Source organism: Cervus canadensis, chromosome 18 (assembly GCF_019320065.1).
Source record: "Cervus canadensis isolate Bull #8, Minnesota chromosome 18, ASM1932006v1, whole genome shotgun sequence".
Classification (NCBI taxonomy): domain Eukaryota; kingdom Metazoa; phylum Chordata; class Mammalia; order Artiodactyla; family Cervidae; genus Cervus; species Cervus canadensis.
The window spans coordinates 51735844-51757375 of NC_057403.1; the positions used below are offsets into that span (position 1 = coordinate 51735844).

The following is a 21532-nucleotide window of genomic DNA, read 5'->3' on the forward strand; positions in this document are numbered from 1 at the left end:
AGCTGTGCCCAGGGTTGCAGGAGGCTCCCGGCCTTGAGGGAAACAGGACAGGGCCTCTGGTGCTTTCTGCTCTCCCACCCGCTCCCTGGTCCACATTCCTGGTCCCCCAGATGGCCCTGAGTCCTCCACCCACTAGATACCAGTAGCATCCCCACCCCCCGCCCCCGCCTCAGCTTCCACCTCCCCAGTGTCTTCAGACATTGACCAGCGTCCCCTGGGGGTGTTGCAGAACCATCGGGTTGAGAACCATGGGGTCCTCCTATGATCCACCCTTGTCCCCTCTATTCGCCAGTAAGGCTCTGGCACCCGTGGCTTGTGGGTGAGAGGACTCCAGCAGCCCCGCTGTGAGCCAGGGAGGAGGCAGGGGCTGGGCAGGCACTCAGGCGATCCTGGGCCTCGGGGCCTGGTCCCAGCTGTAGAGAAGCTTGGGAACAGAGCAAACTGCACTGAGCGCACAGGGATCCGCCTGCAGAGCTCGTGATAAACCCAACAAAGACCAGACCCCGGCCTACAGTCAGCTACGCCCACGGCGCTGAGATCATCCTCCAATACTCGAGGGCGGGAAGCACGGGGCGATAAGCCGGCTCTGGGCTCGGGGATCCTGGAGCTGCCCCAGGCTTCCCGGCCTGGCCGGCGTGAGTCCTCACTAGGCAGGCCGCCCGCGGGTGGGCGGAGAGAGCCTGGGACTCCACCGAGAGGCCTCGCCCCACGCCCACTCGCCTGGCCGGGACCCAGGGCCCCTGTGTGGTCACACCCGGAGGTCCTCGCAGGGAGCAGGGCCAGCGCCGGGGCGGCGAGGGGGCCGGGCCCCGAGGCTCACCTCGTCCGGGGGATAATGCACAGGGAACGTGCTAAAGACCAGCCCGCTGCCCACATCCCAGGCCAGAGCCCCTCATCCCTCCCTCCTGGCCCTTCAGCCATCAGCACCCACGAATCAGGGAGTTGATGACTAGATGGAGGACAAACTCTGGTTTTGTGAGGCAACAGCTTACATAACTCTGGGGTCCTTTTCAGGAAAAGCAGTACAAGTCCCAGAGCCCAGACTGGCACAGCAGTGTGCACCCTGGACACCTGATGCTGGAGATGTCCCAGATCACCACTGGTGCGTCAGGCCTGGGCTTCAGGCTCTCCCTGGATGCTACCCCTACACCCAGCACAGCCAGCAGTGCTCAGTTCTACCAGAAGAGACAGCAAACCCCCATCAACACGCCCCAATGCTCCATCTCCCAGGCCCGCTGCCCTGGGACAGGCCCCAGACAAGCCGGAGCCGCTGCTCCGTCAGTGCCAGGAAGGGAGGTGATGTGGGGGGTGGAACGGTGGTCGTAACCAAATGTAGCTAAGACATAACCGAGCACACTTTGCAGACAGTCACGGCCAGGGGAGCACAGCCTCAGAGGCCGGGGCGGGGGTCCCTGCGGGTGCCTCCCAGGGTCAGGCAGGGGCTCAGGTCCAGCCGGGCAGTCGGGCCGCCTGCAGCTAGTCCTACCAGCTCTGCCCACCTGGGTTTGCAGCCTGGTTCCAGGGTGACAGCCAAGTCCTCCTGGAACCCCAGGCTGCCATCCAGCTGTGCAGGTTAGCCAGGCTTGCCTAGTTCTCTCCACCCTCCCCTACCCCACCCCTGGCCTCCGCTGGGCATCACAGACCGCCACCCCCCCCGCCCCCGCCAGCCCTTGGCCCTCTGCCCCTGCATCCAATGAGAGGGCAGCTGACCTAGAGACCTGGCCTGGGCACCCAGCAGCCATGCTCACATCAGTGACCCTCCCTCCTCCCACCTGCCGGTGCAGCGCCCAGGACCCTCTGCCTCATCTTCTCCTCCTGCAGCCGTGAGGAAGAGGAGGAGCCAGGCCTGAGCTGGAAACGCTCCAGGCGAACCTCACTCCTTGTAGAGCCCAGCAGCTCACTGCCCCAGGGCTTCGGGTGTGGATTTGCCGGAAGGCATAAGCAAGGGCAGGCAGAGTACAGGTTGTGTCATCTGGTGCCATCTTAGAACAGGGCAGTGGGGTAAGGGGTCTTTGATGCCACTGGAGTGGGAGCCAGAGCCTGACCCACTTCCCAGTTTTCTGGCAGAGGAAATGGGCGGAGAGGAGGAAACGGGCAGAGAGAAGGCTCCGCTTAGGGATGCTTTGTCCTGAGCAAAGGACACTGTGGCCGCTGACTCCTTCCTCTAAACCATTGGCTCCACTGTCCCCAGCTCTCTCAGGAGGGTCACCAAGCTTCTCAAAGCCCCTGGGCCCACTGGGGCGTCACTGAGAAACCTCAAGGCTAACAGGCCAGCTGGGTCCAAGCCAGAGCATTGGGGGCTCTGCTCCACCCTGCCTGGCGTGGGGGCCGCGCCCCGCCTCCCGGTGCCCACGGTCATGGACAAAACAGGGTTCCTGCATTAGCTGCCTCTGGACACAGAGGGAGGGGCTCCCTCCAGCCCCCGTGTGGATCCGGGCCCTTTATCACCCACTGCCTGGCACAGTTCGGAAAGCGGAACCCTGGCCAGGATTACTGCCCAGTGACTTCAAACGCTGGGCCCCGTGGGACGGCAAGGGAAAGGCCCTTCTGAAATGAGACTCGCTGGGGCCCAAGGAAGGCCTACCCAGGTGAGGGGGGGGTCTGAGTTTTGAGCCCACCCAGGCGAGTCTGAGCAGAGGCCTCAGAATTTCCTGGCCTGTTCATTTGTGCTGCAACCAGAGGGTGTGTGGGGGCGAGAGAAAGCACGGCTGGGGGGGACATTTCAGGGAAGATTGTGTAACCAGCGTTTCCCCGGCCACGTTTCCTGGATATAAAATAAAATCTCAAGCCGACGTGTCTCTTGGTCCCAGCGAGTCAGGGAGCAAATGATCTCCTGCCCATGGGTTGCTGGGTTTGACTTGCTAGTATTTTGCATACATTTTTTTTCTCTGAGTAAGATTGTTCTGTAATTTTCTGTCTCTACTTTATCTTCTGAGGTTTGATGCCAGAGATATATGAGCCTCATAAAATGAGCTGGGAAATGTCCCATCTTATTTTCTGGAAGAGTTTGAGAAAGGATTGGATAAAGCCTTCTTTGAGCGTTTGGTTAACATTCTTCATTTTGGCTGTTTTCTTCCACTTTATTTTCCAGTTCGCCAGTGATCTTCACAGCTCTGCCTGATACCTACATAGTGAAATCTTAACTTTGATTTTTCTACTAAAGTTGTAGAATGACGGTTTTGTACTTTGAGGCAGTTTGCAGGTCAGTTTAAATTCTCTCTCTGAACAGCATAAGCAGGTAGAACGCCTGGGATGAGTGCCACATCCATCGCCCGCTGTGTTGGTTTTGTCTGTGCTTTCTCTCATCTGCCCGATTATTTCTGACAGTGCACTGGGTAGTGAGTGTGCAGAACTGCTTGTGGACAGAACTCCACATTACCTTGCTTTCACTAGGATCATGTTTGCTTCAGCAGGCAGCGGGGACCCAACAATACAAGACCTGGGCAACCCCGCTCTCCAAGAGGAGGCCCCACCCTGTGCCCCCTTCCTTCCCTGCCTTCTTTTGGATCCACGGGGTAGTTTTCCTCACGGCAACTCCCTCCCTATTAGTCTGGAAGCTGTAGCTACTGCCCCTGGTCTTTTAATGGATGGGGAATTACAACTTAAAGGACTGACTTTATCAACTTCCTACCATCTTTCTGAAAACTCCCTCCAGCACATTCTTGTTACGGTTCAGTCACCCAGTCATGTCCAACTCTGCGACCCTATGGACTGCAGCATGCCAGGCTTTCCTGTCCCTCACTATCTCCCAGTTTGCCCAAGTTCTTGTCCACTGAATCGGTGATGCCATCTGACCATCTCATCCTCTGACGACCACTTCTGCCTCTGCACACACTACTTCTTTCTTTTCCTTTTAAGCCCCACAGACATTACTTTCTCCTGTGCAGCCCATTTTCTAGATGACTCAACACATTTTACCACTTTCTTCCCTGCATCTCAGGTCCTCCATCCGGCCCCACTTTCCTTCTGCCAGAAGTGCAGTGTTTTAAAATGTTTTAGTGCAGGCCTACTGGCAGCACATTTTGGCTCTTTATGTACTTTATTATTTAAAAAAAGAAACACCACCACCACTTTAAACACTTAATGCTGGTTAAGAATCCACCTGCCAGTGTAGGGGACATGGGTTCCATCTCTGGTCCACGAAGATCCCACATGCCGCAGAGCAACTAAGCCGGTGCTCCACAACTACCGAGCCAGCGCTCTAGCACTCAGGAGCCGAAACAAGGGAAGCCACCGGGATGAGGAGCCTGAGCACCGCAACTAGTGAGCAGCCCCTGCTCACTACAACTAGAGAAAGCAACGAAGACCCGGTGCAGCCAAAACAACAGAGTATACAAAACAAGTTCCTACTGTTAGGAAAATAATAATAAAGAGAACCACACCACATGCAGCGTTGGGCCCGGCTGCCCTCTCTCAGCGTGCCTTCACGGCTCCTCCACCTTGCAGCCCACCTTGCAGCACTCCACCTTGCAGTGTTGGTGCTTCCTTCCTTCCCTTCATGGCCGAGTGACAGTGCTGCCGTGCGGGTGGACCTCGGCTGAGGGATGCTTGGCGGCTCCCAGCCTCTGGCCACTGTGACTGGCGCTGCAGTACACAGGTACCTGTGTACAACGCACGGTGTCTGTTCTCCTGGGTGCGCCCCTTGGGGTGGAACGCTGGCCAGATGGGCAATGTCACCTGCGTTGCTCAACAGTTGTCCTACTAAAGGCCCGACTCTGTGTGGGGCATCTCTCTCTATGCCTCTGCTTCTGATATTCCCTCCCCTATCCTTCCTCTCTGGCTGCCTCTGCGTTGTCTCTGTCTTTGAGGTTCTGCACGTCCAGGTGTGGCTTTGTCTCTGTTTCTGCTTAGGATCTGCTCTGCTTCCCGAATCCCCTCACCTGTTACCACCTTCTGTTCTTTCCTCTGGGATCAGACACATGTTATCTGCCATCAGCTCCTTCCTCCCACTTCCCCCCTCAGGGCTGGCTTCCGAGTGCTCGTCCCTGAAGGGCAGATGGGGACAGAGAACAGAGGGATGCTGGCATCTGCCCCGGACTGCCCGCAGCCCATGGCGAGCCTCGTCATCACCCAGCCCAGGACCCTGCGGGGTCGGGCAGAGAAGGCAGGTCTGATGGGACACCCGGGAAGGCTTGCTGGCAGCAGTGCTGTGGCCACGTTCTGAGTCAGTGAGCACAGCTGCTGTGGGGACTTCGCTAGCTAACAGACGGCAGGGGCAGAGCAGGCCAGACCCGTGGGCCATGGTCAACGCGAACCCTCTCAGGGGCGTCTGTGTGGAACTCCTTTCCTTTCCCGCCCTTCTCTTTCCTGTTTATACACAACACGGCTCCTTTGGACACGACTTCCTCCAAGGACCCCCCGGAGCTGCAACGTTCTGGGGCTGGAGGAAGCCATGTCAGGCCTGGGGTGATGCTGAGCGCCCAGAGGAGGGAGAAGCAAGGCTGGCTTTGGCGAGGGAGGGGGGCAGCTCCCAGGAGGAAACAATGCGATAGCTGCCATGGTCATAAATACATTTTATTTCATTTATTTCATTAGAAATGCACAATTACAGCGCTGAGCGCATCCATCCCCCTAAAAAAGTAGGTAAGCAACGTCTCCATCAAAATCATTAGTCGTCTCCTGTGAACATCTATCCTTGTTACACTGAACAGAGCACACAGCAAAAGGTTTCTGCTAACTCCATTTTTTTTTTCGATTTTCTTTTTTGTTATAAACACCATAGCAAATTAAAAAAAGCTGTTTGAACAGAGAAAAATATCGCAGTTCTTGATTTCCAGCGTGTACTTGACGCAACCGCACTGTGCTTCCCGCTCCTTCCCTGGACGTGCGAGGAGATCAAAAGAAACAGGGTCTCCGGGCGGGGGCGGCAGGGGCTACTGTTGTCTTTGTTTCCCAGGGCACTCTCCCCATGGACGGGCGTGTGGATGCACTTCAGCAGCACGCGGGCGGGCCCCTCCCGTGCGAAGCCGAGGGGCGGGCGCGTGTGAACGGTGTGGGTGGCAGGGGCCAGCGTGCAGGGGTCAGCACGCAGCGGCGGCGTGGCTTGGGTCTGGGCGGGTCAGCAGCCTCACTGGATCTGGATGGCCCCGTGCTCCAGCTGCATCTCGGGCTGCAGGGTGGGCTGCAGGGCGTCAGCCGCCTGCAAGAGGGGAGAGGGCTTTCCATCAAGGGGCCCAGGCCATGCCCAGTCACAGACATGTGTGGTTTTCAGGCAGAGTAGAACACACACCTGGGCTGGTGGCCCAGGACTGACAGATCCTGGGACGCCAAGGTCCCTCTGCGGGGCCTCCACTTTGCCACCAGCCGCCCACCCACTTAACCTTCCCGCAAGTGCCCCAGCCGCCCACCACCACCAGCACGAAGTTCCATTCCCACCCTGCTTCTCACTGGGGGCACCCTCCACGTGGTCAGCATATTCACACGTTTAGGATAAGTTAAAGGAAAAAATACAATCTTAGAATAAGTCACTGACCACGCATCTCGGCCACCAAGAATGGGGGCCCCCAGATAGACTGGCGATTTATTGGACTGCCTAAGCCACTGGTAATGCAGGTGGGCTCCCTGCATAACTGGCAGGAATTTTAGCTGGATGGGTCCCAGGGCCACGCAGGTGAGGCAGAGTCCCCGGTGGGGCTGGCGCTGCTCCTCCGACTGTGGCTCAAGGCTGTGCTTTCTCAGTGCAAACGTCCCATGGACATAACAGTGTTTCCCAACGGTGGGGGTGGCGGGAGTGGGGGTGTCTGCCCGCCTATCTGAGGGCTCAGCACAGGCCTCCTCCAGAGGGGCTGGGTTTGAGGGCGCTGAGAGAGCACACCCATGTCACCCCCACCCCAGCGGCCTGAGCCTGGCCACGCCCTGACAGACCCCAATGATTCTGCCTGTCCTACGGGCTTGGGCACCACATGGGGGTCCAGGTCTGGCTCCCCCAGACCCAGGGGAGGCCATGATGGTCTCCTGACTAAGTACCATCACTGGGGGTTACAAACCCACATGTGGGCCTGCAGGACCTCGGACCCTGGGCTGGCCCTGCCCCAACCCGAGGAACAGCAAGGCCTCAGGTATACTTGATTTGGCCTCTAAACTCATAGGTAAACATGTGCCTGAGAACTGGCTTCAAGCTGGTCCCTGGGCCAGGAACCGACTTCTCACCTTCACACTTCCAGGCACTTACGAGAGACAGAATCCCAAGTGAGAGCCTAGGTCCACACGGGCGCCTCTCACGGTCACTTACCTTCCTCACGGAAGAAGGTCCGAGGTAGAAAGGCCCAAGCGTGTCCACACCTGCAGGAGCCCCGGGCCCTGTGCACTTCCCGAAGGGAGGACCCACCTGGGCCGCAGCGGTGTGGTCGGTCACCGGCGCCAGCTGGACGTACTGGACCTGGATGTCGCTGCCCTGGAGCGGCGAGCCGTCCACCCCTGTGGCAGCCGGGTCCGAAGAAGCTACGGCTATCAGCTGGGCCCCCTGGAGCACCTTGAGACATGGAGGAGACGCGTGTCAGCACAGAGGACAGGACTCAAGGACTGAACAACAGTGATTTGAACGTGCAGCCATATCCTGGCAACCTGGAGACTTCTAGACCCCCAGCCTGGAGTCACCCTGGCAGGAGCTGGAGCAGAAACAGGCATGCGATCAGCAGGCCCCGAGTCCCACAGAGGCCCGCCTGAGGTGTGGGGGACTGACGAGCTGCCGAGTGGGAGTGAGCCGGGCAGTGCAGACGCTCAGCTGGCACTTGCCCTGTGCAGGGATGCTCTGTGAGCCGCTCCCCCTTGCTGTCGCCCCTGTAATTCTCCTGCCCTCACCTCGCACCCCCGCAGGTCCTAGACTCGATCACACACGTTAGGTATTATGTCGTCGTCCTGGTTTTGTTGTTGTTGTCCTGGTGAAAGATCCCTTAATATATGAATTTAAAGTCAAGTCAAAAACTATCTTTTAATGAAACTTATGAAATCATGACACTCTGGTCCTGGCGATGAGCTGCCACCCCTACAAACGGAAGGCATCCGTGGTACTCTAACAGCTTTTCCTCTCGGCACTGCCTATGAAGTGACTTTTCACACGGTCTGCACAGCTGATTAAATCTTAAGAATTACAAAGTCAGAAACCCCAGAATCTAAACATGCAACATTTATAATAAGGAAGGCAGGCCCATTACCAGCCTAGAGGGTAAATAAAAATAATAAAATGTTCTCAACTGGGAGTTCATTCCAAACACCAAGCCCTTGACATTCCCATGCTGGTTTGGTCTTGATAAGCGACTCAGGAATGAGTCGAATCCTTACCTTGTGGGCCCTCCAGACTCTTCTAAGAAAGCCGCTCTCGGCACCAAAAAGTGCAGGGAGGGGTCTGTTCCCCAGCTTGGGGGGCGAGGGTGGCAATGGAGACAAGCGTCTCCTTGGGAATAGCGGCTCTGACTCCCTTGAGGAGGAGAGCCTGCTTCTCACGGGATGCAAGCGAGCCTGGAGCAAAGGCACCACCAGGCCAGCCTCTGGGCTCTACCAGGAAACACCCGGTGTCCCGGCCTTCAGGGCTGCTCCGCCCACCAAGCCGCCTTCTCCTCCCAGGTTTCAGTTACCCGCAATCAAGTGCGGTCCAGAAATAGTAAAAGGGAAATTCCAGAAATAAACGTGTCCTAAGGTTTGCTGCTTTGAGCCCCGAGAGGACACCCTGCACCATCCTGACCTTTGACCTTGTGCCCCCCCCCCGCTGCCCCCGCCTCATGAGCACTCGGTGGTGTCTCAACTGTCGAGGGGTCACAGGCTTCCCTTACTTCACAAGGGCCCCAAAGCCCCAGAGCAGCAACGCTGGCCACATGTGGTTTTCTCACTGCACCTGATTTACAGATTAGACAGCAGCACAGAAGAATGCAGCACGGACAGAAGAATGCAGCACAGATTAGGCACTCTCTGCTGTCACATGACACACACCCCTGCAGGTAAAGAGGGGCGACGACAGTGCCTCCTGCAGGGAGGGTGGCTCCATGAGGAGCCCGGCTGTGCCACTCACCCCTGACTTAAGAACATGTCTTCTCAAAGCTGGACAGGACTGGGACAGGAGCAGGCTGTGAGGAGTGGTCAGGAAGCTGGCTCTGCAATGCCCTCCACCTCCACTGGCTCTGAGGCTCTGGCAGGAGCCCCCCCACCGGGAGCTAGGACACCACAGCTCTGCCAGGAAGCCCACCCGGCCGGGGCCGCATGACCCCACAAAGGACAACCCTAAGGGCCTCAGGGAGTTCTGCAGCCCAGTCCTCTCCTGAGGGAGGGGCAGGGGTGGACACCCCACCAACGGTCACAGCACTAGGAGCAGGGCGCTTCTCCCAGGAGGACAAACCGAACAAAGTGCTTCTCAGGCCAACTGCACAGACACCCCAGGCTGGGCCATGCAGCCTCCCGAAACTCGGTCCAGCGGGGACGGGACGTGCTGACCTGGATCCTAACGGGTGACGAGGATGCCTGCTGACATCAAGTCTTTAGCTCAAAGCAGCAGGATCCCCGCAGCACCCAAGGCTGTGAGCCCGCTGGACACCAGCCGGGAGCCTCACTCTGGCAGGGGGCCAGCCCGCAGTCGGAGGTCCTGTGGGATGGCAAGGGCCCAGGACACCTGGACCGGCTCCCACTTCTCCCAGCAGCGAGCTGTGGCCCCTTCCTGCTCGCAGGCCGCTGGGCGGGGTGGGGTGGGGGCTGGGCCAGGAGGAACATCTAACTGGGCAGCAGCGAAGTCCTGGGATAGCAGCCAGGAGCAGCATGCCAGGGGCCACGCCTTTGTGGACTCGGGTGTGGCTCACGCCACCTGACTGGCCTCGGTTGCGAGCTTCCTGCGTGTTTCTGGAGCACAGCCTGTTATTTTCAGACCAAAGAAAAATGGCAGCGGGCGTGGATGGGGAGCAGCCGACCGAGGGAACCCTGGATCTACCAGCGTTGTTTTTTTGGAGTGCACACACCTGGTTCTTCTCTACATTCTGCCAATTCTGAAACTCTGTTTAATACCCAACTGAGATAATGCGAAACTGGTGCAAAATCTAAAATAAATGCAAGGAACCCAAAGACTTTTCAGTAATATTTAGAAACAAAATTCTGAACCCAACCAAGAACCCACCCAGACACAGACACACAACCCGAAAACACAAACCAACCAGAAAACCCTCAAGCACTCAGAAGACAAGCTTTCAGTTTCGATATGTGACCAGAAACAGGTCCAGACCCCACACCTGAGGCCACCTGGAGGAGCCAAGGTTGCTGACCGGTGTGTGCGTTTCTGCTTGAACCCAGCTGGTTAAGGTAATGCAATCAACTCAACCAGTGGACTTCTCCAAATCTGGATGTTAATTCAAGAGCAGCTTTTCCCATGACAGAGAGATGAGGAGGCGAGAGGAAGACGCCCCAAACCAACAACCGGCCAGGAGACCCAGCAGCACAAAATCTATTTCATACGTTTGTACAGCAAATGCCAAAAATAAATAACGATTCCTAAGCCTCTAAACCCGAGGATGAGAACACGAAGCTCCTACCTCAGATCCCACTTTGAGTTCCTGCCCAGGATGGTCAGACACCAGCACAACCTCCAAGGAACCCAAGTGGACATGGACAGAACCAAAGAGAACTGAGCAAACAGTACTTCCTGCATGTTCCTGGGGCCCAGAGGGCAAGGCCCAGCCTGGAGATTCCTCACAGGAGGAGTCGGGACTCCAGACCAGGGACCCAACGCTTTAGGAAACATCCTACGGCCAGGCTGGCAAGCTGGCGCTTCCGGAGCTGACAGGCCAGCAGCAGAAACCAGATTTATAGCCCGGGCGAACGGAGATGCCCCGGGGACCTGGTCTCGGCACCGCAGGGCAGGCGGCAGGACAAGCAGCCTGTGCCCTCTGCTCTGTGCCTCCTTGCAACATCGGAGCCTGAGCCTCAAACACAGTCCAGGGGGCAGGAAAACAAAGCCTAAAAAACACAAGAAAGCAAAAATGCAAGTCTGCAGACACGTGCTATCCAGCCCACCATTTCAGAGGCGGCGTCCCTGGGAACAAATCTTAACCATGAGTCTGAAGACCGTCCGGTCAAGTGGGAGGTGAGGGGGGAAGAGAGGATGGAACAACTCAGCCAGAGTCAAGTCCACAGCTGCCACCTCCCTGTGGGCGCCAGGCCTCAGGCTTCTAGAAGAGGCAGATGGAGTGGGTAGGGAGTGGGTGAGATGGAGCAGGAAAACAAGACAAGCTTTAATTACACAGGGTACAAGCACTACCCTGTCCCTGGAGAAGGGAGACTGTGCCCTCCGTCACCCTCATGGCTAAAACGCCCATCGAGGATGCGGACGACCAGGAAGCAGAGCTCAGGCTTCCCTCGCTCCCCTGCCCCGCAACCGTGTACTTGGCTCCTACTGTTTCCTTCTTTCGTTTGGAAAACTCACTGAGCAGAACAACAAAAATTACTGTTGGGTTTACTGCGATGGGACAAGAAAGAACTTCTGACCAAGTTCAAGTCAGCAGGGAGCACTCAGCAAACGACCCACTGAGCAACAGCCACTGGGACCAGCTCCACCCAGGTTGCAGCCCCCCAGCTGCCTGACCCCGCCTCCCCCCCCCGCGAGTCTGCTCGACACCCCCCAGCCGCCTGCCCCCGCCCCCCCCGGAGTCTGCTCAACACCCCGCAGCCACCTGCCCCTGCCCCCTCAGAGTCTGCTCAACACCCCCCAGCTGCCTGCCCCTGCCCCCCACCCCGGAGTCTGCTCAACACCCCCCCAGCAACCTGCCCCCACCCCTTGGAGTCTGCTCAACACTCCCCCAGAGTCTGCTCGACACCCCCCCAGCCACCTGCCCCCACCCCTCGGAGTCTGCTCAACACTCCCCCAGAGTCTGCTCGACACCCCCCAGCCGCCTGCCCCTGCCCTGCCAGAAGACTGCCCCCTTCCCGGAGTGTGCTCAACACCCCCCAGCTGTCTGCCCCCGCCCCCCAGAGGCCACGTCTGATGTGACACACAAGGTCGAGTAGGTCTCTGGGCCAAAGCACATGAACCCTGTTCTTCCCCCGAGCAGCACTGTCCCACGTCCCACATCCCTCCTGAGACAGACGGGTGCTCTGGAGTCCTTCTATCCTAGAAGCCCAACGATCCACCGTGCTGGCCAGTGGAGACAGGTTAGATGAGGCCGTGGGGTGGGGCCCGTGAGCCTCAATGCTCCCCAGGAAGAGTGAGACACAGGGCCCCGCCCCACGTGCACACCAAGGAAATCATGTGGGGACATAACCGGCAAGATGGTCCTTGCCGGCATCGTGGTGTCAGGCTCCCAGCCTTCAGCCCCGTGGTGCACACATCTGCACCCCCCAAAGGTACCCGACTACAGCCGCCTAACCCAGATGGGGTGACAGGAGACAAACGTTCCGGCCCTCCCTGCACCCTGCACAGGGAACTGGGGGCTGCGTTCTGAGGCAGAGGTGCCATCAGAAACACCAGGCTCACACGAGACAGTGCAGCTGACCACCAGTGACGTGTCTATCCGCAGTGCACACGGGGCATAGACGCCACCCTGCTGCTAGCGTCAGGATGACACGTACACGACCGTGGTCATCGTCCAGCCTGCCTGTGAGCAGGTAGGCCCTGCATGCTGCTGGGACCACCAGGCCAGTGGGCTTGCAGGGGAGCAGGGCCCGTAGGGGTCCCGGGGCCGCGGCTCAAGAGCTGCAGCCTGGACACAGGGCACAGGTGTCCTCGTTTGTTACCCTGAGCGTCCCTCGGCTGGGGAGGAAGTGGGGACTCAGGCTAACTCACATGCCCAGGACCACGAGCCAGAGAAAACAAGCAAACACAAGAGGCTTTGAAGGCACTGGGCAACCTCTCGAGGCCGCTGGGCACACCACTAGGCCAGAACCACTCAGGAGGGCAGGTGCGTTAGGCAAGACAAGAGCTGAGTGGGAGGACACAGACCGGACAGTGGGAACCTCACCACGCCATGTGACTCTAGAGAACTCTCCCTCTAAAGGGTAATCTCTCTCTACCAGCCTCTGTGAAGAAAGGGGTTTGAGCCTTTCTCTCCACCTCTTCAGCTTGTCTCCTGGCCGAACACCTGCCCGTCTGTCCTCATCCACCTGGGGTTACCCTCCAGCTCTGGGAAGCTCAACTCAGACACCAGTGAAGCATCACCCCAAATGTAAGACACATCCAGCAGATACGTCCTTAACACTGACTTGTAAGGAGCCCCCGCTTTCCTTTCTATTTCGGCCAAACTCTGACTGCTGTGCCAGTGTCCCTGGGTATCTCCCCAGCCTCTTGGAGCCACGTCTAGACAGCCTGTGCAGCTAGGAGGTTCCTGCCATCCTCCACAGGTCAAGCATCTGTCAGAGGTGTCTGCTCCAGAGTCAGCGTCCACTCCGAGCCGTATCACTCTACACAAGGCGGCCACCCTCAGAGTCTGGGTGGACCTTCATTGTCAGCATGTGTGTGTGTGTGTGCGCTTCCCTTGCTGCTCAGCACAGGTGCGTGTGTGTGTCCATGCAAGCACAGGTCACGTGGGAACGTTATGGGGACATGGCTGACAGCACCTGGGCCAGCTCAGGGGCCGACGGGAGGCAGCACTGACGCTCACTGTGGGGCCGCTTGGCGAACCGTCTGCTCGGTTCACTTTGGGGGTCGACGTGGAATGTCAGCCTGCACCCCTGACATCAGTGACTGTGTCTGCTTACACATGAAAATAATTCTAGATTAGTTTTCTACCCTGAATGCCTACCATGCTCAGGTACCTGTCAGTTCAAGGGTCCTTCCACCCGCTCCCTCCCTCCTCTCACACACAATACCTGCCAGGTGTGCCTGACACTCTCCAATCCAGTGGCACGTCACACCAGTTTCACTTTACTCAGGGGCAGTAGGTTCACCTCAGCACCTGACTAGAGGAAATGCAGAAGACGAAGCCATCCTGATTCCTCGGGACCTTCTGGACCAGAAGTTGACCTCTGCTGCAGAAGCTCTGCCACATTCTGAATACGACTCCCCCAGGGCCCAGACTGGGGTCCCACCCGCCGACCTCAGACTCCAGCTCCATCAGAGCAGCGGCTTTAGTCTCGTACACTGTGCCCTGATTTCTACAGGAATGATTCCTCACACACACAGTGAAGTTAACCTCAAGAGAACTCTGAGGTTCACTCACAAAGTGAGGGAAAAAGTGGGAAGTGACACTGTGTTTGGAAGGTCGCTCTACTGCAGTGACTCTGCGGCCACATGGCCGAGGGCGCCCTCATGTCCCAGCCCTGTGAGAGCTCGGCTCTCACTCTGCCGGCCCTCAGGTGGTCCCAATCCCCCTGGCGCGGGGCAGCCCAGTGCCAACTCCAGGCCCCACATGCCCGAGTCCACTGTCTAACCTCAGACGCTGTGCACAGGGCAGCCACCCCTCCTTGAGACTGCAGCCCCCAAGGCCAGACACGCCCGTGCTGAGAGGATGGAGAACCGTCCTCCAGTGTCTACCTCATGGACGGTCAGGGCACCTGGAGTCTGCTGGGGGACAAGCTGGGGCCTGGCAGACAGGAGGGACACGTCCCCACGGCACCTCCCGTCTCCCGTCCCCTCGACTGTAAAGAAGGGAACCATCTGGAGAGACAGCCAGCACTTCATGGGGCCGCCCCATCAAAGGGCTCGGCTTCCAGCCACCCTCCGCCAAACCAGAAACTGAGAAAGTCAGCTTGTGGAGCAGGAGGGGTATCTCGCTTTGTTCTGGAGGACAGCAGCTCCCTGACGGCGTCTGGAGCAGAATTCTCGGGGAAGGACCCTTAGCTGCTCTGTGCCATCACCCAGACGCCAGGACGCTGGCCCAGCACCAGCGTGGGCTCTGCTGCCCGCAGGCCCCTCTCAGGAAACAGGCAGGGGCAGAAGCGCTTCAGAAGCCTCCAGAGAAATCACCAAGCTTTCCTGTGCAGAGAAAGCTTTACAACTTAGACCGCACTGAAAACAAATCTGGAATTACTCAGAAGTCACCATTTTTCAGTCTACTGAGTGGTGAGTTTCAGGTAAGCTCTCCTCTGTACATTTCCAGGTAATAACTCATGTCTAAAATCATCAATGGACATATGGTACATTTTAAAATGGCTTAAAAACAAAAGTGCAGCAAAATACCTTCAACCAACAGGTATCTTACAGTTAACTAATGCTACTGCACTCACTCACCAACAAGGAATCACTGAGTGCGGAAAAGTCACACTACACAGTGGGTGGGTGAAGAATAGAAATGAATAAAGTTTCGATCTAATGGAATCAAAGCTATTTAATTGAACATTTCCAACAAATATTTGAAAATGATAAAATGGATCAGAAATGATTCTCCAATTTGAAGGCCTGTCTCTCCTCCCTTGACTGTCTGGAGTCAAAGCCTTTGAGGTGAGACTTGACCAAAGGAGTTCAGGGCTGTGGGCGATCATCCAACAACAGGAACAGCCTTGGCGGTTTTACTGTAAAGCTACTTGGCCTCAACCAACATGAGCCTCCAAAGACAATGTGATTCCAACAATCTACAATACTGGAAACATGTATGTAAGTCACTACAACATGCAACTTCTTCTTAAAAGCACTACCATAGGTTTCCAGCCCAAATCTCAGTCAACTTCCTCCTGGCCTTGTCCAACCTGAAACCATCTTGTGTGGCACAACTCCGGGGACAGGTAACAGGCGTAGACTGACATGCTGGCGGCACTAACTAGTTACCCTCAGCCTGAAGCTGCCTTCCCTGCTGCCCACAGGCCCAGGAGACACCGAACAGTGAATCCTGGGTGCTGGGTGCCCTCCCACAGTCCCAAGCCCCCTCGGGGGACCAGGATTCCTGAGGAATGGAACAGGGAGCAGGAGACCAGGGCCAACGGAGCCAGCTGCCTCAGGCAGGGTGATGGCCCACAGCTCCACGCTCAGTGAGACAGAAGACGCAGGGCTGCTTCTGTGACTTCTCTAGGATATTTCTGGGAACCAGTCAACATCAAACTTTCTCTGCATCTGACCTTTTATAGATTAAACTACATTTTCCACCGTTTCTGGTAGAGAAGGCTTTTCTGAGAGGGATTAATCCCAAGCTACCTAGGTTCTCCAAGATGTGTGTCTGCGTTTTGGCAGGAACGCCTTTTCTTAAAGGAAACATTTTTCTTAGAAGTGAAGCGACAGTGCGTGCTGGTGGCAAGGTGTCACAGACCATTAACAGTGGACTGGAACCCCAGGGATGGCAGAGACTGCTCCAAAGCCACAGATAAAGGACCCTGCACACACACCATACCACACCCCACCCCCTCCACACACAGCCCTTCTTCTCATCCACTCCAAAAAAGATCTACACATAAAATGTTGGATGCTTCCCATCTCTTCTAATCTTCTTCCCAGCTGGGTTTTAAAGGCCTCATTTTACGGAAAAAATTCTGAAAGCTACTGAAATTCACTTTTAACCAAAGTACAAGGACGCACACAAAAGCCAACGATGTCGAGAGAGGCTTTGGAGTCTCAGAGATGCTAGAGCTGTTTATCTAGATCCCGAGAAAACATCTCATGGATGCAAGACAAGGGGAACGTGGACACATCACCACGCAGCCTGATTTTCTGTAAGACACGTGAACCGTGTGTGTGTGTGTGTGTGTATATATTTGTGTGTGTCTGGCATATTCATCTCTACAGAGATGGGCTTACCAGAACACACCCATCTCCCAGGTTTCCAAGTGTCCTGATGTCATTCAGCCTGCAAACGCACATAAACCTTTTTCATACACATTTTAGATTACGTTAACCACAACTGTAAAAAAAATAAAAATCTTCTACCAAAATACACATCTAGTTGAAACAGTATTAAACCATTTCATGGTTCCCAATACAAAGAGCATGACTAACACTGCAGTCTTTTAAAAGATTCCTCACGTGGCAAAAACCCCCAAAATACAGACAAAAAATCGGACCCAATTCAAATGTTTCAACAGGTACGATGCTGCCTGATGACAGGGTAGAGACATCCTACTAGGTCATCGTCGCCTGACCCACAGATCCCCTGGCTCCACACCCAGGCGCCTGCTGAACGCACAGTGCCACAAGCAGGACACAGCCCACGGGTCTGCTCTTACCTTCCTCACACACTTCATGGTCAACAGTGGTACTGACAGAAAGAGGCGCCAGTGCCCTCTGAGGAACACACTGTTCTTGGGCGCTGACAAGCCCTGGAAACAGAGGTGCCTCTTCCAAACAGCCTGCTCGGGAGCACGACTTTTAATCACACGAATAAATGCTGGGGTCTTTGCTTTGTTTTCTTAAGCTCCCCCCAAACCAAGATGAAAAGAATATAAAACGTACATCAGAAATTGTATAACTCTAGATTTTTTTAAATCTCAATTTTTTTAATGCAGAAAAAGACATCTTAAGACTAAAGCAAAAAGGAACTAAAGAGCCTCTTGATGAAGGTGAGAGGAGAGTGAAAAAGCCGGCTTATAACTCAACGTTCAAAAAACTAAGATCATGGCATCCGGTCCCATCACTTCATGGCAAATAGACGGGGAAACAATGGAAACAGTGAGTTTATTTTCTTGGGCTCCAAAATCACTGCAGATGGTTACTGCAGCCATGAAATTAAAAGACGCTTGCTCCTTGGAAGAAAAGCTGTGAGAAACCTAGACAATGTATTGAAAAGCAGAGACATTACTTTGCCAACAAAGATCTGTCTAGTCAAAGCTACGGTTTTTCCAGTAGTCATGTATGGATGTGAGAGCTGGACCATAAAGAAGGCTGACCACTGAAGAACTGATGCTTTTGAACTGTGGTCCTGGAGAAGACACTTGTGAGTCCCGTGGACAGCAAGGAGATTAAACAGTCAACCCTAAAGGAAATCAATCCTGAATATTCACTGGAAGGATTGATGCTAAAGCTGAAGTTCCAACACTTTGGCCACCTGATGCAAAGAGCCAACTCATCAGAAAAGACCCTGATGCTGGCAAAGACTGAAGACAGGAGAAGAATGGGACGACAGAAGATGAGATGGTTGGATGGCATCACCAACTCAACAGACTTGAGTTTGAGCAAGCTCCTGGAGATGGTGCAGGACAGGGAAACCTGGTGTGCTGCAGTCCACGGGGTCACAAAGAGTTGGACACAACTGAGCAACTGAACAACAACAGTTCAACAAAATCTTAACGATACACTCTAAGCATAAAAAATGCACCCAACTTTTATCATCGGCCAAGTTGCCCCAACAACAGAGCACACAGTTAATAGTTGTGTCAAGTTTCTCAATGCAGATTTTATGCCACTTGGGTGGGTGGGCTGAGGTCGATGCTAGGGCTGACAGGCTAACTGCCAACCCACTAGCCTGAGCAGGAGGCTCACTTTCAGGACTTAAGGTGCGTGAATCACCCACCAACCGTCTCCATGGGAATCTGCCAGGCCTTTCCTGGCGCTTGGGCAGGACCCTGCCTCTACAGGAAGGACACAGTCCTGCCCTTCAGCAGCTCATGGTCAACCCACACGGGGCCCAGCGTGGGTGCCGAGAGATGCCACATGCCTCCCTGCCGACCACCTCACAGCTCGTCCTCCCGATTCAGAGCAGGACACAGATAGACCAGACCACCCTCAGAAGCGTGGTCACTTCAGGGCCTGCGTGTCTGTGTCCCAGCTCTCAAAAGCTGGCCACATCCCCTGGGGGCCCGGCCACCATGCTGTGAGGCCCCAGGCCACGTGGGGAGCCTACATGAGGACCAAGGGGTTGGGGGGACAGCCTAGCTCCAGCCCCAGGAGGAGCCCTACACAGAGCAGGCCCCTGGGTCTTTAGACGGCCTGGGGACTCCACAGCTCTGGACAGTTCACATCAGGTGAGCTCAGTGAGGGCTTCAGTGTCTTTCTCTCAGGACCAGAAGAAAACAGCAGTGGTTGGAGTTTGACAGAAATAAATGGGAACAAAACCTGCCTTATACTGGCAGACAGAGACTGCACAACAAGCTGGGACCCACCACAAGTGAGCACTTACCTGCCCATCCTGTCCCACGTGGTGTATCTGCAGATTGCCCTACAAAACGGATGAAAACAAAAACAATCAAAGACAATGCTTCAAGACTCAAGAGACAGAGGCAGGAATGTCCCCAGGCTGTTTGTGAGAATCAGCAGGACTGTTAACATCCATTCTACAAAAACACAATCCTCCATAGCCATAAAAACCTCAAAATACTTAAGCTACATTTACAAATACTATTTTTTCTTAGAAAAACAAAGCAAACCAATTAAAAAACATTGTACCTAACCCCCAACCCTGACTCCAAATGAAAATGTTATTTTCTCCTAACTTTTTACTTGGAACCAGTCTTAGACTCACAGTAAGAATTTAAAGTAGCCCAGAGAGGTCCCATACTCCCCCACGAGACACCTGACACATCACGTGGCATTACTGCAACCAGGAAACATATGGGACACAATGCAATTAACCAGACCACAAGGATACCAGGATCTCATCAGCTGCAAATCCATTTTCACTGATTTAAAAAAATATTTGCTTTAAGTCTGGTAGGCTCTGTTAAACATCTCTCTACAGATATCCTCACTTTGACAAAATAATTACCTAATTTTTAAATGAACAAGGTAAAGTTTTAATGTGATAAGAACACTAACTGCCTGCTGTAACTTATTACAAAGCAATCATTATACTATCAGCAATTGCTTCTAATTTAGTGTGCCCAATTCCTAATGGAAGCAAAAAACACTAGGTTCTATGGACAAAGGATTCAGTTAAGGAAACTGGAGAGAACGTGAGTAAAATTGATAATAAAAATTGAAATTTAGAAGTACTTCAGTGACAATATAAAAGCAATGCACATTGCCTCCTCCTTTTCCCATCCTTGCAGTTTTCCTTCAAGAGCCCCCGTCGAGGGAGGTGGCAAGGCAGGTGAGCCGGGGGATGCCTGGCCCTGTGGGTGTGGCCCCTCACCCGTGCCCAGTAAAGGGAGGCCCCCACACTCCTGGGGGTGCCCCCGCTTAGCTTGCAGCCTGTTCCCCCACCCTGGCCCCCACAACCTACTGCTCTGTGTGAGATCACAGACGCACCCTTATGAATGTCTCTCCTGGGACCTGGGACCCAGAGGTTAGGGGGCAATAGCCCTGAAGCAGGAAGCAAGCCCATCCCTCAGCTCCACCCACACTGGGCACAAAGGTCAAGAGTCAAAGGTCAGGGTGTGGGTTCAGGGTCCTGGACAAGGTGCAGGGAACCACGATGGCCAGAATGGACGGCCCCCAGCCCCAGCCCTTCAGCCTCTCCTTTGAGAAGAAGGTGGGCATCAGGCTGACCTTCCCAAGCCAGGCACCCCGTGGCAGCCGCCACAAACACAGAGGGCAGGCGTGCAGCCGGAAGCCCCTGCCTCCATCCTTACTATGGGCAGCGGTAAGGAGGATGCCCATGGGGAGAGGCCAGGATGGGTGGCCAGGGCAGGGCCAGAGAAAGCTGCGGCGGCTCACAGGCCTACATGTACTCTCTCACGGGACTCCTACCCTCTCAAGGCGGGCACCAGCCCCCCGAGCAGAGGGAGCCAAGATCGGTGGGGAGAACAGGGAGGCCGCAGTCTGGGGCAACCCTCTTATGCTCCTCCCACCCCTGGGCTGGAGTGCAGGAAGGTCTGCATCTCAGACGAGACAGCGGTCCAGAGGGCAGCCCGCCAGGAGCAAAAGCCTCCGTACAGCAAGTGTCCAGAAACAAACCCTAATGGCCACAGGCGCAGCCAGGGCAGGAAGGCCCAGAGGGCAGGCGGGCCTCAAGTCTGTGCCCCAGAAGCAGGCGTCAGGGGGTCCCTGATGGATGCCCGTGTCACCCGGGGCAGCCCAGTGGTCGTGCACACTGCAGAGGTCGGAGTGGAGGGGGCGTGTGGGCCCCGGGCCGGCTGGCAGACTCACCTCACTGTCCTGCGTGATCTGCACCTGCTCCCCCTGAGGCACCTGGGCGATGTGTAGGTGGCCCTGTGGGATCCGCAGAAGAGAAGACACAGGAAGCATCAGGGCAGACAAGAGACACTCGCTCCTGGCTCACCCTCACAGCTCAGGACAAGGGAGTGGAGGCCGGAGCGGCCAGGGCCACAAAGCACTGTGTGAGCTACTGACCCGCCTCCCAAAGGACCACTTTACTTTGCAGTCATTCTTAAAGGGGCAGCGAGGCCTAGGAAAACTCTGCTGAATCTTTAAATGTCACTAAACGAGCAAATTTAAAAATGTGAAGGACACACAGAAAAGAGGAGGAACCAAAATTTTCCAGAAAACTGAAAAGTTTTTGGCTTTTTTTTTTTAAACCGTACTATCAACCGGGAGGGACCAGAAACCGTGGACTTTCAGGAAGGGCCCCTAGTAACCTGGGGGTGCACGAGGCCACACAGCATCATGACCAGAAAGGTCGGTGGCTATTGTACCCATGTCCACAGAGAGAACAGGTCAGTCAACTCTTTAAATCAATGACTATGTAAACAGCTGAAGTAAACATTAATAAATATTGTTCCAAAGAATAAAGACTCCAAGTAAAATGTCTGCAGGTACAGGCAGACAAATTATAACTGTAAATTTTAACTTTGCTCAATGAAATGAATATAC

At 55.3% G+C, this 21532-nt stretch overlaps 1 protein-coding gene across 9 annotated transcripts in view; it reads right to left on the minus strand.

The window, feature by feature from the left end:
- Positions 1-5496: 5496 nt before the first annotated feature.
- Positions 5497-21532, minus strand: part of LOC122420576 (BTG3 associated nuclear protein) — a 68987-nt gene continuing 52951 nt past the window's right edge. For 4 of the 9 annotated variants that reach the window (XM_043435820.1, XM_043435824.1, XM_043435815.1 and 1 more), the window contains 4 exons: positions 20849-20920; positions 18942-18980; positions 7232-7471; positions 5497-6139 (listed from right to left, as the gene is read on the minus strand). In XM_043435820.1, coding sequence (XP_043291755.1) covers positions 6068-6139; positions 7232-7471; positions 18942-18980; positions 20849-20920 — 423 coding nt within the window. In that variant the 3' untranslated portion in view covers positions 5497-6067. The remainder of the gene's footprint in view (positions 6140-7231; positions 7472-18941; positions 18981-20848; positions 20921-21532) is intronic. The other 5 variants (XM_043435822.1, XM_043435819.1, XM_043435821.1 and 2 more) reach the window with 3 other exon arrangements.